Source organism: Plecotus auritus, assembly GCF_963455305.1.
Source record: "Plecotus auritus genome assembly, chromosome: 6".
In the NCBI taxonomy this organism is placed as follows: Eukaryota; Metazoa; Chordata; class Mammalia; order Chiroptera; family Vespertilionidae; genus Plecotus; species Plecotus auritus.
Genome location: NC_137773.1, coordinates 6,736,875 through 6,753,118, shown reverse-complemented (window position 1 = coordinate 6,753,118; position 16,244 = coordinate 6,736,875). Strand labels below are relative to the sequence as shown.

The 16,244-nt window shown below is 37.7% G+C and overlaps 1 protein-coding gene across 2 annotated transcripts in view; it reads left to right on the top strand.

Moving 5' to 3' along the window:
• Window positions 1–16,244, top strand: part of RANBP17 (RAN binding protein 17) — a 234,587-nt gene that overhangs the window by 24,065 nt on the left and 194,278 nt on the right. For both annotated transcript variants that reach the window (XM_080677003.1, XM_080677002.1), the window contains exons 7-12: window positions 340–505; window positions 3,224–3,297; window positions 7,007–7,126; window positions 10,311–10,457; window positions 11,053–11,225; window positions 13,965–14,158. In XM_080677003.1, the coding sequence (XP_080533129.1) occupies window positions 340–505; window positions 3,224–3,297; window positions 7,007–7,126; window positions 10,311–10,457; window positions 11,053–11,225; window positions 13,965–14,158 (874 nt within the window). The remainder of the gene's footprint in view (window positions 1–339; window positions 506–3,223; window positions 3,298–7,006; window positions 7,127–10,310; window positions 10,458–11,052; window positions 11,226–13,964; window positions 14,159–16,244) is intronic.

The following is a 16,244-nucleotide window of genomic DNA, read 5'->3' as shown; positions in this document are numbered from 1 at the left end:
AATATTTCAGCTTGTTCCAAGAAACCTTTCAATGAATCCCATACATTTATACATTTGTGCTGTATAAAGTATTTGTTACCTGTTAAAACTTTACAAGATGACCTACAAGATGCAGTTAAGAGTAAAATTTTTTATTTCCATTTTACAAAATTAAATATGAAAATAGTCTGTTGTAGACTTTTTATAGTGATTTACATTTTTCTAATATGTACAACAACATAACTTCGCAAACTCTTTTTTTGCTAATTTTAATTTGGCATTGAAGAATTATTTAAATTAGTGAAAATTTGTTTATTGACATATTTTAGAAAGTTATATTTGACTTGGAACTTTTTTCAGGTGTTGGCCAAACCTTTAAATCTTCAGGATGAAGATCAACAAAACCTAGTAATGCAGGTCTTGAAACTGGTCCTCAACTGCCTTAACTTCGACTTCATTGGCAGTTCAGCAGATGAATCTGCAGATGATCTTTGCACAGTGCAGATCCCAACAACCTGGAGAACAAGTAAGAAAAAAGTTTAGTGTGAGGGACAGTCAGCATAAAAGGCACAGGATTAAGCAAGGTAGTTGCCTATGTACAGTCATCTGTATTTTCTGCTAGGCAGTCAAAAAGTTCAAATGGATTTGTAACCCAAAGTAGGTGCTGTTTTCCACAATTCACAGAGTAACTTCCATGTTTTGATTTTGGAAAAAAGAAAAGACCACTCTAGAGTCAGGAGGAAAACAGGTTTTTGTGTGTCTGTGTGTGTGTGGCGGGGTGGGGGGGGGGGGGTTGGGGGCGGGCGGGAGGAATGAAGAGTTCTGTTTTGAAACTTTCAGATAAAACGGGAGAGGAAACAATACTTGACAACAGATATCAACATATTTTTCAAAGCTATAAAGAGAACGAAGAGAGTAACTGACGAAGCAAAGCAGAATTGCAACTTACTTTCTTACAAGGGATACCAAGAAAAGCAAGCTGATTTGCTCTCACACATCCCAGAAAGATGATGGCACTAGTGCAGTGGTTGGCAAACTGTGGCTCACGAGCCACATGCGGCTCTTTGGCCCCTTGAGTGTGGCTCTTCCACAAAATACCATGTGCGGGCGCGCATGTACAGTGCGATGGAAACTTCGTGGCCCATGCGCAGAAGTCGGTTTTCGGCTCTCAAAAGAAATTTCAATCGTTGTACTGTTGATATTTGGCTCTGTTGACTAATGAGTTTGCCGACCACTGCACTAGGGTATTCCTGAAGTCAGACTAAAATAGTCAAATATAAGGTAGAATGGGGCTGAACGGGCTTGGTAAAAAGTTCTGCACAAACTCCCCAGAATCTCTACCACCTGTGAAGCTAGGTGACTGCCTTTTCCCTCTCTTTCCCCAAAGGAAATTTGCAAACAAGTGATACCAAAAAATGTCCATAGCACTGAGACATAAATTTTGAGATTGAAAGGTCCCATCCAGTACCCAACAAAATGAATGGAAAAAGTACACCAAGCTTCATAATCATGACATTTTAGAATAATAAGGATAAAGAGAAGATCCTAAAACCTACCAGAAAGAAAAAAATTAAGTCACCTACAGAGGATTGGAATCAAGGATGTTATTAAACTTCCCCACAGCAACACTGGAAGCTAGAAGTCAGTGGAGTAATATCCTCAAACTTTTGAGGGAAAATTATTTTCAACCTAGACTGAAATTGTCAAGTATAAGGTAGAATGAAGACATCAGACTTGCAAATTTTCCTGAAACTTATCCCTTATGCACTTGTTCTCAAGAAGTTACTTAACATACAAGCCAAAAAAGTGGAAGATTCGGGGTTTGGGAAAAGGGAGCCTCAACCCAGGATGACAATGTACAGATATAACACGGAGATAATTATATAACAAATTTAGGAATAACCAGTCCATGTTGAAGGCTCTGGGAGGTAGCAGTGGGAAGATGAAAATGATCGGTTATTTGTTGTTATTAATCATATGGAAAATGTCATGAACATTTTGCAAATCTGTCAACATTTGTAAAGAATTAGTGACAGATAGGTAGACAAATAAGCACAGAAAAGATGCTCTGATTAAATACAGAGAGTATTAGAAGTGTGATATAAGGATAGTGGCTCAGCTGTTAACATTATTTACATAGTAATAATAAATGTAAACACTTAGAATTGATTTAATCCCAAATTGGTGTAATAGTGGGTGGATTTTTAAGAGGATGGATTGTGGAAGGTGGTGGGGTGAGTGATTAGACAACTAAAGCCTTATATACTGTCACAAATTCATTTAATGCCTAAAGTAAAATGAATAAAGAAATAGTATATAGCATGCTATTTAGAAATATGTATGTAAATATAGCTAAGAGTTGAAAGATATGAAGTGAGGTAGGGTATAGCTGTTTTTTATTTTAAAATTTTTTAGTTATTTTGGCACTATTTGAAGTTTTAAATGTTTATACTACTTTAATACAAATGAAAATATTAAGACAATTCTCCCAGTAAGAACTGTAGATGCTACATAGAAATAAGGAACACCTTAGGTAATTAATTTCTATCTGTGTATTACAGTGAAAACTTGTTTCTCGAATTTAATTCATTCCAAAGGCTGTTTGAAAACTGAATCATTTTTTCCCATTAGAAATAATGTAAATGGAATTAATCTGCTTCAGACCCCCAAATGATTCCCTGTTTTAACCTTCCTGATATATAAAACATGTCTCTTGTACTTTTTAATCTATAAATAAAAACTTGGAAAACAAAAAGGACATGAAATGTAAATGAAAATTTAACAAAAAGGAAAGGAAATACACAGTAAAAATGAAAATTTAACAATAATTATAAGCAGCAAAAAAAACCCCCAAAACCCCAAAAATATTCACAGCACAATATCCTGAGATTTTAACAGTGTTAAACTGACTCAGATTCTCGCATTTTCTCCAAGTATAAGATAGAATGAAGGCATTATCAGACTTGCAGATTCTCCTGAAATTTATCCCTATGCTCTTGTTTGCCACCTGATCATACAGGTATCAGCATGAAAGGTTGTCAGGTTGAAAAGCAAATTGTTTGAGATGGGAGATGTTCGAGAAACGAGGTTCCACTATATTTCATCTTTCAAAAGAAAATAAGCCTAACTAGAAAGAGTGGCCACATACAGAGGTCTTAGAGTTCTTGGTTTATATGATAAAGTCTTATTATGTTAAGATCACAGAATTGAAAGTAATGGTATTAGAAAATAATTTTTTTTCTAGTTTTTCTGGAACCAGAAACATTGGATCTTTTCTTCAATTTGTATCATTCACTTCCACCACTACTATCTCAGTTAGTAAGTAAAAATCATTTATTATTTCATTAAAAAGTATCTGTGATCTTTATCTAAGGTTGTTATAGAGTTACTTTTAAAAATTCTACTTATATTCTTGGTTGGATTTACCTCTCACAGGAAAGTCTTACATTTCTGGGATTTGTATTGCTGAAGCTGTTTGTCAGATTCTGTTCAGAGTCAACAGTGCATTCCATTTCATGGGTGATCCCAGAGCCATTTACTGTTGATTTAGCTCCTGCCCAGAGCCAGCACAACCTATCAACCTCCTAAGTATATCTTCCTTCCTACTCAGTCCCCATTCCTTCTGGGCCTCAGTCCAGTAATTGGCCACCCCATCAGTTACCTTCCCTCCTCTTACCCTCTTTCTAGCTCTTTCTCAGCCCGGCCTGTCTCCAGGTCTTCTGAGTGCCAGGCAGTCCCCATCAGATATCTCTGAATGAGAAACAGAGACCTGCTCACTTGATTTTGTGCTCATTACTTCAGTTGTTAAATTTTTTAATCCAATTCTATTACGTGATTTAACAATTCTTAAAATTCTTTGATTATATACTAGATCTTTGAGACTATGAACCTCATCCTGTGGAATCTAAAACAGAAACCAGGCGAGATTGGACAAAAAAAAAAGAAGAAAAAGTTGTCAGTTTAATATCTAAGCTTGTAGAAGTAAAGTTGGGAATTCTAATATTGCCATTTCCTGAAAAAGATGCTCCCGATTTAAAGTGCATATCAGTGTTTTGTTTTTTTAGATGTGTTGTCGCCTAGAAAGAAGAAACAGATTCACAAAAATACTCTTTTCTTTTTTTTTTTTAAGGTGTATGCTCTTAAAGCTAGGATTTTAAGACGGTGGTTTTGAAACAAGGTTTCAGAGGACACTTATGTGTCCAGGTGGTGCCACCAAGCTTCAGCCTTCTGTCTTTTAACCACAATAGTCTTGTTTTTAGTTGTTTAAAACCGTCGTTGTGTGTACAATTATGTTTTGGACAAAACAAGCTATTGGTGCTTAAAAAATAAAATGGAATATAATGGCTTTAAGAGAAGGTAACATTTGTTGGGCATGCCCTATTACTATATGGTGCTTATGTCACTTTATCCTCAAAGTGGCCCTATGGGGTATTATTACCCTATGTAGACCGGAAACCACACTGGCAAAGGTGACTTTCCCAGGGCAATAAACGAACAGTTGGAGCTGAGATTCAACCCTACGTGTTTGGGCTCCCCTAACCCTGGGTATTTTTAATATGCTGGTAGCTCCCAAACCTTCTACACATCAGAATTGCCTAAGAAGTTTTTTTTGTTTTGTGTTTGTTGGTTGGTTTTTTCAACAGTAAGGCAAACTGGAGAACATCAGAAAATGCCATCCTCTGATTTTTGTCCTTATTATCACCTTTGCCAAGAGACCCAGGCATTATGTGTGAAATGGAAATATTTAAATATCAGCACAAATTGTATTTTTTTAAAAATCAGGCAAGCAAATGTTATGTGGACAAAAACATAAGGGCCAGTTTGACCTAAAAGTTACCAATTTGGGGCCTCATGTAATGATCCAGCAGACTTCAGTGGGCACCAGTGGTGGAATTAAGAAGCCAGGTAGTGAAATTACCTGGTAAAGTATTAACTTTAGGAAGATAACTAGGCCATAAATACTCAGTAGGCATTTTTATAGAGCATCTAACTCTTCCAGCAGCATTTCCAAATTGTTCCTCAAGATATTAATGAATATTCTGTTACCAAATAAATATGGGACATGCTAGATTCAGTAAAGCTGTTGGAGTCCCTCACCTTCCTCCATTTGCAGGATACCATAGTGCCGTGGTCGGCAAACTGCGGCTCGCGAGCCACATGCGGCTCTTTGGCCCCTTGAGTGTGGCTCTTCCACAAAATACCACGGCCTGGGTGAGTCTATTTTGAAGAAGTGGTGTTAGAAGAAGTTTAAGTTTAGTTCGCAGGCCAACGCTCTATCCACTGAGCCAAACTGGCTAGGGCGAAAAAGTTTAAGTTTAAAAAATTTGGCTCTCAAAAGAAATTTCAATCGTTGTACTGTTGATATTTGGCTCTGTTGACTAATGAGTTTGCCGACCACTGCCATAGTGCATAACATGCACTATTTCCCAAATATATTCTATCACAAAACCATATTTTCTTTTTGATTGAACACCTGGTTCATGGGTTCACAAAAGAACTGGTCCTCAGAAGCAGTTGAAAGCCTTTTGAGTGTATATGTCCAGGGACTGCTCTGGGCATCCTATCTAATAAAAGAGTAATATGCAAATTAACCATCACTCGTGACAAAGATGGTGGTGCTGGCCAGAGCCACAGAGCTGGCTGGAGCGGGTGGGAGGCTTGGCTTCCTTGGTCACCCTAGCCGGCTCCGTGGCCGCCGCCCAGACAAAGCCAAAGTGGCAGGGCAGAGGCAGTTAGGGGTGATCAGGCCAGGAGGGGAGGGGAGTAGGGGGTGATCAGGCTGGCGGTGGAGGAAGTTGGGGGCAAGCAGGCCTGCAGGGGGGGCCAGTTGGCGAGCAGGCTGGTGGGGGGGGCATTTGGGGTGAGCAGGCCAGCAGGGGGGTGTCAGTTGAGGCCAAGCAGGCCAGTAGCAGGGGGGCAGTAGGGGGCAAGCAGGCCAGCATGGGGGGCAGTTGGGGGTGAGCAGGCCAGCAGGGGGCTGTCAGTTGGGGGCAGTCAGGCCAGCAGAGGAGGAGGTTGTGGGTGAGCAGGCCAGCAGGGGAGTGTCACTTGGGGCCAAGCAGGCCGGCAGCGGGGGCCAGTTGGGGGCAATCAGGCCAGCAGGGGGGCAGTTGGGGGTGAGCAGGCCAGCAGGGGGCTGTCAGTTGGGGCCAAGCAGGCCAGTAGGGGGCAAGCAGGCCAGCAGGGGGCACCAGTTGGGGGCAAGCAGGCCGCAGGGGAGGCAATAGGCAGCAAGCAGGCCGGCAGGGGGGGCAGTTGGGGGCGATCAGGCCAGTAGGGGGTTGCAGTTGGGGGTGATCAGGCCAGTGGGGGGGCAGTTGGGGGCAAGCAGGCTGGTAGGGGGGCAGTTGGGGGAAATCAGGCCAGCAAGGGGGGCAGTTGGGGGTGAGAAGGCCGGTGGGGGGGCATTTGGGGGTGAGGAGGCTGGCAGGCAGAGTGGTTAGGGGCGAGCAGGCAGGCAGGCAGGTGAGCAGTTAGGAGCCAGTGGTCAGACATCCCCCAAGGGGGTCCCCCCCCCCCCCCCGTGCACAAATTTCATGCACTGGGCCACTAGTATCTTATATAATAAAAGCCCAGTGACCGGACGACAGAATGACTGGTGGACCAGTCGCTATGATGCGCACTGACCACTAGGGAGCAAACGCTCAATACAGGAACTGTCCCCTGGTGGTCAGTGCACTCCCACAGTGGGAGCGCCTCTTGGCTGACCTGGATGAGTGGTGCTCCCACAGCTGGCCGATCCCCTCAGGCCACGCCTCCCACCAGTGCACGAATCCCGTGCACCAGGCCTCTAGCATAATATATGAAAAGTATTAGAAGAGAATACACACCTATAGAAATGTCAATGTGGGGTTGAAGAGTTGTCAGTGGTGGAGGTAGATAGGTTAAATTTTTAGCTTTTATTATTTTTGAATTTTATAATGCTTTTTTAATCGCAAAAATTAAAACATAATATTTTTTACGTAGAGACAAATGTGGCCATAGTTACTTTTAAAATTGAAATGACTCTTGTTGTTTCCTTTTTCAGGCGCTTTCATGTTTAGTTCAGTTTGCTTCTACTAGAAGGTCCTTATTCAGCAGTCCTGAACGTGCCAAGTACCTTGGTAATTTAATTAAGGGAGTAAAACGGATACTTGAAAACCCTCAGGTATTTATGAAGAAACCAAATTAATACTTAGCATATAGAAATACAGTTTTCCTGCTGAAAGGTGTTTAATAAACTCTTTTCTTTATTATGATTCTACTAGAAAATAGGAAGTATCATATTCATCTTCCTTATAGTTCTTTTGTAGTAGAAATGGGCACGTTTTGAAGTGATTAATTCAGAGTTATATCTACCTTCAGAACTAGAAGACAATGTAAATCTGAATGTTCATATTGGGATAAGTGGCTTTAAATGATGAAATGATGTCTTTTTGCCCTCTTGTGGACAAATAAAAGTTTGTAGATTGTAAAATCTACTTTCTACACTAAGTGCAAAGCTTCAATAGCTATATTCATTTAAAAGAATTGCAGCCCTAACCGGTTTGGCTCAGTGGATAGAGTGTCGGCCTGCGGACTGAAGGGTCCCAGGTTCGATTCTGGTCAAGGGCATGTACCTTGGTTGCGGGCACATCCCCAGTAGGGACTGTGCAGGAGGCAGCTGAATAGATGTTTCTCTCTCATTGATGTTTCTAACTCTATCCCTCTTCCTTCCTTTCTGTAAAAAATCAATAAAATATATTTAAAACAAAAACAAACAAAATTAAAAAAAAATTGCAAAGCCATTATTTAGTGATTTTGCATGCCTACATAAAATTTTTTGTTTCACTTTTTGTTTTAGTTTAAAATATTTGTAACAAAAGTACAGATTTTAAAGGGTTAAATGATGAATTTAAGGAAGTTTATATAAATCTCTTGGTTACTACTAATTTTGAGGGAACATAATATTTGTACATAAAGAAAATGTATTCATAAAGACCAGTTGTTTTTGCAGGTTGTTCTTATATGTTGTACATTTGCTTTACCTTTTCAATTTAGTATAACTAAAATGTGTTTTGCTGATAAATGAAATTTTACCAATATACTTAAAATTTTTGAATTTTAATTCTATTATCAATCAATATGTGGAGGGTAATATGCTAATATCAGATCATTCTCTTAATTGGTTTAACATCTAAATGATGTTTCATGGCTGTAAAAGTTAGTTTGAATATTATATTGATTATTTTGGAATTACAAACATGCCTTAAAAGACCTGTGAGCACAAAATATCTTTTTGTAATTTGTCCTTAATAATTAGACACTATTTTATGTTCTTTCCTTGAGCTCATTTGAAAGAAATTTCTTATAAATTCCTTCAGTATTAAGCAAATACTTTTTGAATTCTGTTTCATGCCAGCTACAGAGCAAAGTGCTCAAACTATCAAGATCATAACATGTGTTCCCTAATCTTCAAGGTGCTCACAGACAACTGGGCGCACCTCTTTTTGTCTTTCCTTTTAACCTAACCTAGCCTCCTTCAAAAGTTACTTCTGTATCTTGTGCTATTTTTGTTAAACTTTGTGCCCTACATGACAGTAAATTATTTGAATGACTCTTCATTTAGCAACTAACTGGAAGATGCATGAGGGTACAGTGCTTGTAGGTACTCAACAAAAATTTGTTGAATTAAAATAAATTTCTGTTGTTTGTGTGTGCACATACACTATTTTTTTAAGGTGGGGTGGGAGGTGGGGTGGGATTGCTCTTTTCTAGGGTTTCCAGAGGCCATTCTTATATTCTTACTAGAGGCCCAGCGCACAAAATGCGTGCATGGAGGGGGGTCCCTCAGCCCAGCCTGCACCCTCTCACAGTCCGGGACCCCTCAGGCCTAAACTGGCAGTCAGACATCCCTCTCACAATCTGGAACCACTGGCTCCTAATCGCTGGCCTGCCTGCCTGCCTGATCGCCCCTAACCACTCTGCCTGCCTGCCTGATCGCCCCTAACCACTCTACCTGCCTGCCTCATTGCCCCTAACCACTCACCTGCCTACCTCTTTGCCCCTAACGACTTGCCTGCCTACCTGATCACTCACCTGCCTGTCTGATCACCCCTGACCGCCGCTGCCTGCCTGCCTGATCGCCCCTAACCACTCGCCTGCCTGCCTGATCACCCCTAACTGCTTGCCTGCCTGCCTGCCTGATCGCCCCTAACCATTCGCCTGCCTGCCTGATCACCCCCAACCACCTCTGCCTGCCTGCCTGATCACCCCTAACCACTCACTTGCCTACCTGGTCACCCCTAACCACTCTGCCTGCCTGATCGCCCCTAACCAATCACCTGCCTGCCTGATCACCCCTAACCACCTCTGCCTGCCTACCTGATCGCCTCTAACCACCTCTGCCTGCCTACCTGATCGCCCCTAACCACTCGCTTGCCTGCCTGATCGCCCCTAACTGCCTCTGCCTTCCTGCCTGATCGCCCCTAACCACCTCTGCCTTGGCCCTGCTGCTGCGGCTTTGTCCGGAAGGTAGTTCAGCTCTCTGGTCTAATTAGCATATTATGCTTTTATTATTATAGATTATTATAGACTAGAGGCCCAGTGCATGAAATTTGTGCACTCGGGGGAGGATGTCCCTCAGCCCAGATTGCGAGAGGGCACAGGCCAGGCTGAGGGACCCCACTGGTGCACGATTGGGGCTGGGGAGGGATGCGGGAGGTTGGCCAGCCTGGGAGGGACCGTGGGAAGGCTCCAGGGCATGTCTGGCCTGTCTCACTCAGTCCTGATTGGCCAGACCCCAGCAACAAGCTCACCTACCGGTTGGAGCGTCTACCCCCTGGTGGTCAGTGCATATCATAGCTACTGGTTGACCGGTCAACTGCTGCCCCCTGGTGGTCAGTGCACATCATAGTGAGTGGTTGAGTGGCCTTAGCATATCATTAGCATATTACGCTTTGGTTGAATGGCCTACCGGACAACCAGACACTTAGCATATTAGGCTTTTATTATATAGGATTTTCTTTCTCAAATATTTTTCAAATCTTCTATTGACTTATATTTAAGACACAACACACACACATTTTTTGTGTAATATAATGGGTTCCTAAACATTATAATTTAGCCATCATGGTGCAAAGTTTCTTGCAAAGCCTCTACTTTGGATTTCTTACTATTAATAATTTATAACAACATTAAATCCAGCAGAAATTGTTTTCTTTCAAAACTGTTTACCAATTGACACAAAATAACATAAGTGCTCATGAAAACTGGAAGACTTAATAAAATACTCTTGGAATTTTATTGATGGTCATCAGCTTGGTTTGTTTTTACATATTTTTAAAAGCTTTTCTTTTTGTCTCATATTTTAGGGTTTGTCTGATCCAGGTAATTACCATGAATTTTGTCGATTTTTAGCTCGTTTGAAGACAAATTATCAGCTGGGAGAGTTAGTTATGGTGAAGGAGTATCCTGAAGTTATCAGATTGATTGCTAATTTTACCATTACTAGCCTACAGGTAAATAGAAATTTATAATTGATATTAAACTGTAGGTAGTTTTAAAGCAATTTCTTGGTAAGATTTGGTGGGGATTTAAAAAATATCTATTAGAGTACTTTGCTAAAAATGTTCATTGAAAGGTTTTAGGTTAAAAAGTTCATTAAACATTTTATAATAAAAATATAGAGGCCATCTAAGTATTTAATAATTGAAGAGTAATTGAGAAGCTGTAGTAAAATCTATGTGAAGAAATATAAAAGTTTTTAAGGATTGGTTTTAGGGAAAATTCTATTTTTAAATTTAGGAAAAGGTTTTGAAACCATATTTTCCACATGATATCACCTCTGTGAAAAATATTCATGGAAATAAGATTAGAAGGAAGTTATGAACATTTTGATAGTGATCATTCCTGGGTGATAGAGTAATGAGAGATTGTTGGTTTCTTCTTTATACTTTTTTGCATTTACAAAATGTGCTACGTTAAGTGTTCATTGGTTATATAATCTGAATAAAAGTTAATTTTAAAATATGTGTTTAGTAATTTTGCCTCTGTAATTCTTATTCTAGGAAGATATATGTCATTTTAAATAACATTTGCTTTATTTCTTTGTAGCATTGGGAATTTGCTCCCAACAGTGTTCATTATTTATTAACTCTGTGGCAAAGGATGGTAGCTTCAGTTCCTTTTGTGAAATCAACTGAACCCCACTTATTAGACACTTATGCACCAGAAATCACGAAGGCCTTTATCACTTCTCGGTTGGAATCTGTTGCCATAGTTGTGAGGTATTGAAAACTAAATCTTTCTGTTGTATTTTCATCTTGGAATTTTTAAAAATTTAGGAATAATTTACCTACTATAAAATTCACCCTTTTTAGTGTACAGTTTTATGAGTTCTGACAAGTGCATACAGTTGTATAACTACCATCTCAATTAAGATATAGAATGGTTTCATCACCCCCAAAAGTTCTTTTGGGTCCCTTTGTAGTCATTTCTTTCCCCACCCTTAGCCTCTGGCCATTGCTGATTTGTTTTGTTTTCCTATAGCGTTTGCCTTTTCCGGAATGTTGTATGAATGAAATTATACAGTAGATAGCCTTTTAGTCCGGCTTCTTTCACTTAGCATAGTGCACTTAGGGTTCCTCCAGGTTGGGTTAGTAGTTGTTTTCTTTTCATTGCAGTATAGTATTCCATTTTATGGACGATCACAATTTGTTTATCCATTCACATCTGAATGGACATTTGGGTGGTTTTCATTTTTATCAGTTATGAATAAAACAACTGTAAATGGTCCTGTACAGATTTTTACATGAACATAAATTTTTGTTTCTTTTGTGTAAGTACTGAGGTGTGAGGCTCCTAGGATGCATAGTAAGTGTGTTTTACTTTGTATGAAACTGCCAAACTCTTTTGCAAAGTGGCTGTATCATTTTGCATTCCCACCAGCAATGTATGAAAGATTCAATTGCTCTGCATCCTCACCAGCACTTGATATTATCAGTCTTTAAAATTTTAGTCATTCATAAGGTATGTATGTAGTGGTACCTCATTGTGGTTTTAATTTGTATTCCTTGAATGAATAATGTTGATCATCTTTTTATGGGCTTCTTTGTCATATGTATGTATTCTTTGGAAAGTGCCTGTCAAATCTGTTGCCCATTTTTTATTGGGTTGTTTATTTTCTTATATTGAGATTTGAGGGGGTCTATATATTCTGGTCACAAGTCTTTTTATCATGTGTGTTTTTCAGATACTTTCTCCCAGTTCATAGCTTGCTTTTTCATTTCCTTAGTAATCTTTCAAAGATCAATTGTTTTAAAGTTTGAAGTCCAATTTATCCTTTATTTTTTCTTCTAAAAGTTATGTACTTTCAGAACTAACATTTAGATCTGATTCATTTTGAGTTAATTTTTGTGATGTGAGGTAAGGCTTGAGGTTTCTGTTGTTGTTTAGCATATGGATGGCCAATTACATCAACACCATTTGCAGAAAAGACTTCTTTCTCCATTGAATTGCCTTTGCACTGTTTTCAAAAATTAATTGACCGCATACATGTGGTTCTATTTCTTTTTTTTTTTCTTTTTTTTTTTTTTTTTTTAAATGTTTTAGATACCCGATTTGCAAACAGTCTCTAGGTAGTACCATTACATTGAATTCAGAAGTGTTTTTTTTTGTTTTTTGTGTTTTTTTTTTAAATATATTTTATTGATTTTTTACAGAGAGGAAGAGAGAGGGATAGAGAGTTAGAAACATCGATGAGAGAGAGACATCGATCAGCTGCCTCCTGCACGCCCCCTACTGGGGATGTGCTCGCAACCCAGGTACATGCCTTTGACCGGAATCGAACCTGGGACCCTTCAGTCCGCAGGCTGACGCTCTATCCACTGAGCCAAACCGGTTATGGCTGTGGTTCTATTTCTTGATGCTCTTTTCATTAATTTAACTGTTTCTCCTTCTGCCAATACCCTATCTTGAATAAGTGGTCTTGTAATAAGCTTTGAAATCAGGTAGTATGAGTCTTCCACCTTGGTTTCCCTTTTCAAAAATTATTTTGGCTCTAGTGAGAATAAATCTTCCATAATTATTTGCAATAATATGGGTGAATCCCTCAAACATTATATTAAGCAAAGGAAGGCAGACATAAAAGAGTACACTGTACAACATCCATGAGGTGCAAAATCAGGCCAAATTAATCTGCTCTTCTTTTGGATATATAAGAGGGGACTGCTGGGCAATAAGGAGGACTCTGAGGTACTCTAAATGTGCTGGTTTTTGTTCTGAGTGCCAGTCGCATTGGTGTGTTCACTTTGTAAAATTCATCAAGCTGTACACCTGTGATTAGTGAGCTCTTCTGTATGTCTATTATATATGACTATAAAATTTTCATGAAAATAAGGGAGTAAAAAAAAAAAGTATTCTGGCTCTTTTATTTCCTTTGTTTTTCCATGTAAATTTTAGAATTATCTTGTCAGTATCTACAACAAAATCCTGGTGGAATTTTAACTGGGATTGCATTGAATTTGTATATTAATTTAGGGGAAGAATTGATATCTAAGCAATATCAAGTCTTTCAGCCAGTAACCATGTTTATTTTTTAATATATTTAATTCTGTAATTTCTTTCATCAGTGTTTGTAGTATTCAGCCTTAATATTTTACATATATTTAATCAGATTAAAGTAGTAGTTTATTTTTTCTGGTGCCTTTGGAAGATACTGTTTTTTAAATTTTAATCTCCAATTTTTCATTGCTAGTATATAGTAATACAGTTAAATTTTATATATTGATTCTGTATGCCAGAATCTTGGTAAACTCACCTGCTAGTACGAGTAGCTTTTTTGGGGGTGTTTTTTTAATGTATGCAATCATGCTATTTTCAAATATGGACATTTTATTTCTTTCAATCTATTTGTCTTTTATTTCTTTATCCATTATGGAATTTTATTTAACATCAATAAAGTATATTTGTGGTAAATAATAGTACATCACACTAAGGCCTGCAAACTTGTTCTTATATATTTGCAGAGATAATTTAGATGATCCGCTGGATGATACTGCCACTGTCTTTCAGCAGTTGGAGCAGCTATGCACTGTCAGCAGATGTGAATATGAGAAGACATGCACTCTTCTTGTACAGTTGTTTGACCAAAACGCACAGAATTACCAAAAGCTTCTGCATTCTGCTTCTGGCATAACGGTGGACATGGCAATTCAGGAAGGTTAGTGAATTTTATCTGACTATTATATGGTTTGTAGAATTTTAAGTAGCTTCATTAGTCACTGTAGTAATTTTATGCAAATTATTTTTATATATTTTCCCCAATTCCTCAAACCCTCCCCCCCATAAGCATTAATTTTTTTAACCTTTTGGATATTTTGGTGGCTTGATGGTTAATTTTCAGTTTTCTTTTATGATTTACAGGAAATATTTTTCTCTGGAATCAGTATCTAGAAAAGCTGATAACAAGTAGAGTTTATTATCTTATAACTGGCTTTTAACTGATCTAATTGATCATGTTTTCTTCTTTGTTGTAGAAGACTGCAACTTCAGAGCCTAAATGCAATACTATATAACAATAAAATGAATGAGCTGTAGGTATACTTAAAGATGAATGTCAGAGATAAGATATTTAGTGAGGGGGGGCAATTGTTAGTAAACTATATATAGTTTGAAATATTTAATAAAGCCTCAAAACAAGGATCCTAAATATATATTGTTTTGGAACATGTAATGATATGCTCAAGTGATAAAATGAAAGTAAAATGTCAAGAGAATAGTAAGCTCCAAATGCAGGATCATGGTTATCTCCAGAGTGGGAGGTAAGGAGACAAGCTAGGGGAGGGATGTGAAGATAGGAGTGAGTATATTGGTAAAGCCTTGGTTCACAGGTGTTTGTTTTATTACACTTCATACACATGAGACATATTTTTTCATACATATAAATATTATATTACAATGGAAAAAGATTCAGTTGTGAAATCAAAGACCTGATTTTCTGCAAAAGGGTATTTCTTACAAAAGGATATTAGCTGTTCTAAGATATATTGATGAAATTAACTGAACAGTAATAATTTACTAATGTTAAATAGGTTTGTATATTGAATAAATAAGTCAGACTTGATTTTTGATTAATATAAATTCAAGGAGTTTTTATAGTTAGGTACATTATGTAGTTTTAATAAAATGCCATTTCAAAGTCTCTAATATAATGCCTCATACATAGAAAATTTTAAATAAATATTTTTCCTTTCTTCTAGTCAAAAGGTCAGTAGGAAGGAATTTGTCCATCTTTTAAAGATTTCTATGGTCTACTAAAAAGTGATTGTTTTATTTATTAAAAATACCTAACATGGTTCTAGTTTGTACTACTGTATGTAGTAGTATTCAATTTCTTTTGTGCAGACTAAACACTTCAGTTAATGTTGAACAAAGAAAATTATATGCTCTCGTTATATCTGCCTTAATTTAGATGCTTAATGGCTTTTAATGTTACAAAATAAGTTTATTATTATATTATAATCTCATTTGTATTATATTGTCTTGCTCTTCCATATTTGTGGTGATGTGGTCATGGTTTACGAAAACAATAATCCCTAAGAAATAGGTCATTAACAGTAGTTAACGATTACGTGTGATCTATGGTAATGACTGATTTCTTTGGGATTATTGCAGTTATAAACCATAATTACAGATTATTACAGCAATAATTATTTTGTTTAAGGAAAAAATGTTCTGTGCTCGAACAGCTGCTAAAACAAGTGCCCTGAACATTAATTGAAAATTTAGTCTTATTATAAGATGAGATACTTTTAAAATTTATAGATATATAACTCATGTATTAGATATTTACATATCTAAATACAGTTTAGATTAGTGGTTTTATATGGTTCTTTATATTTTGTGGAAATAATTCTGTAGCCAAAGTAACTTCTTAACATTTGTTATTTTGAACACTGCCAGACTACAATTGTTGACGTTTAGGGAAAGGTTTAATATGTATGAGAAATACCACTTTTCATTCAGTTAAATATGAAAATTACTTTTGATAGCTTAATAATAATGCCCTTTTATTTCATTGTTCACTTCTAACATTAACCCTAATTTATCCAGTCAGTAGTTGTTACTAAGGGTTAAGAAATGCCTGCTTTTCTGTTTTCTGTATGATAGAAATCACTGCTTTCTAAAACAAGGAAAGAGTAAATATACATTCTATTTTTCTCTAAATAAATAAATATCCATTCAGAATTTATCAGAATTTAAAAAAAATGCTCACAATTGACCACATGCTATCTTTGCCTAGTATT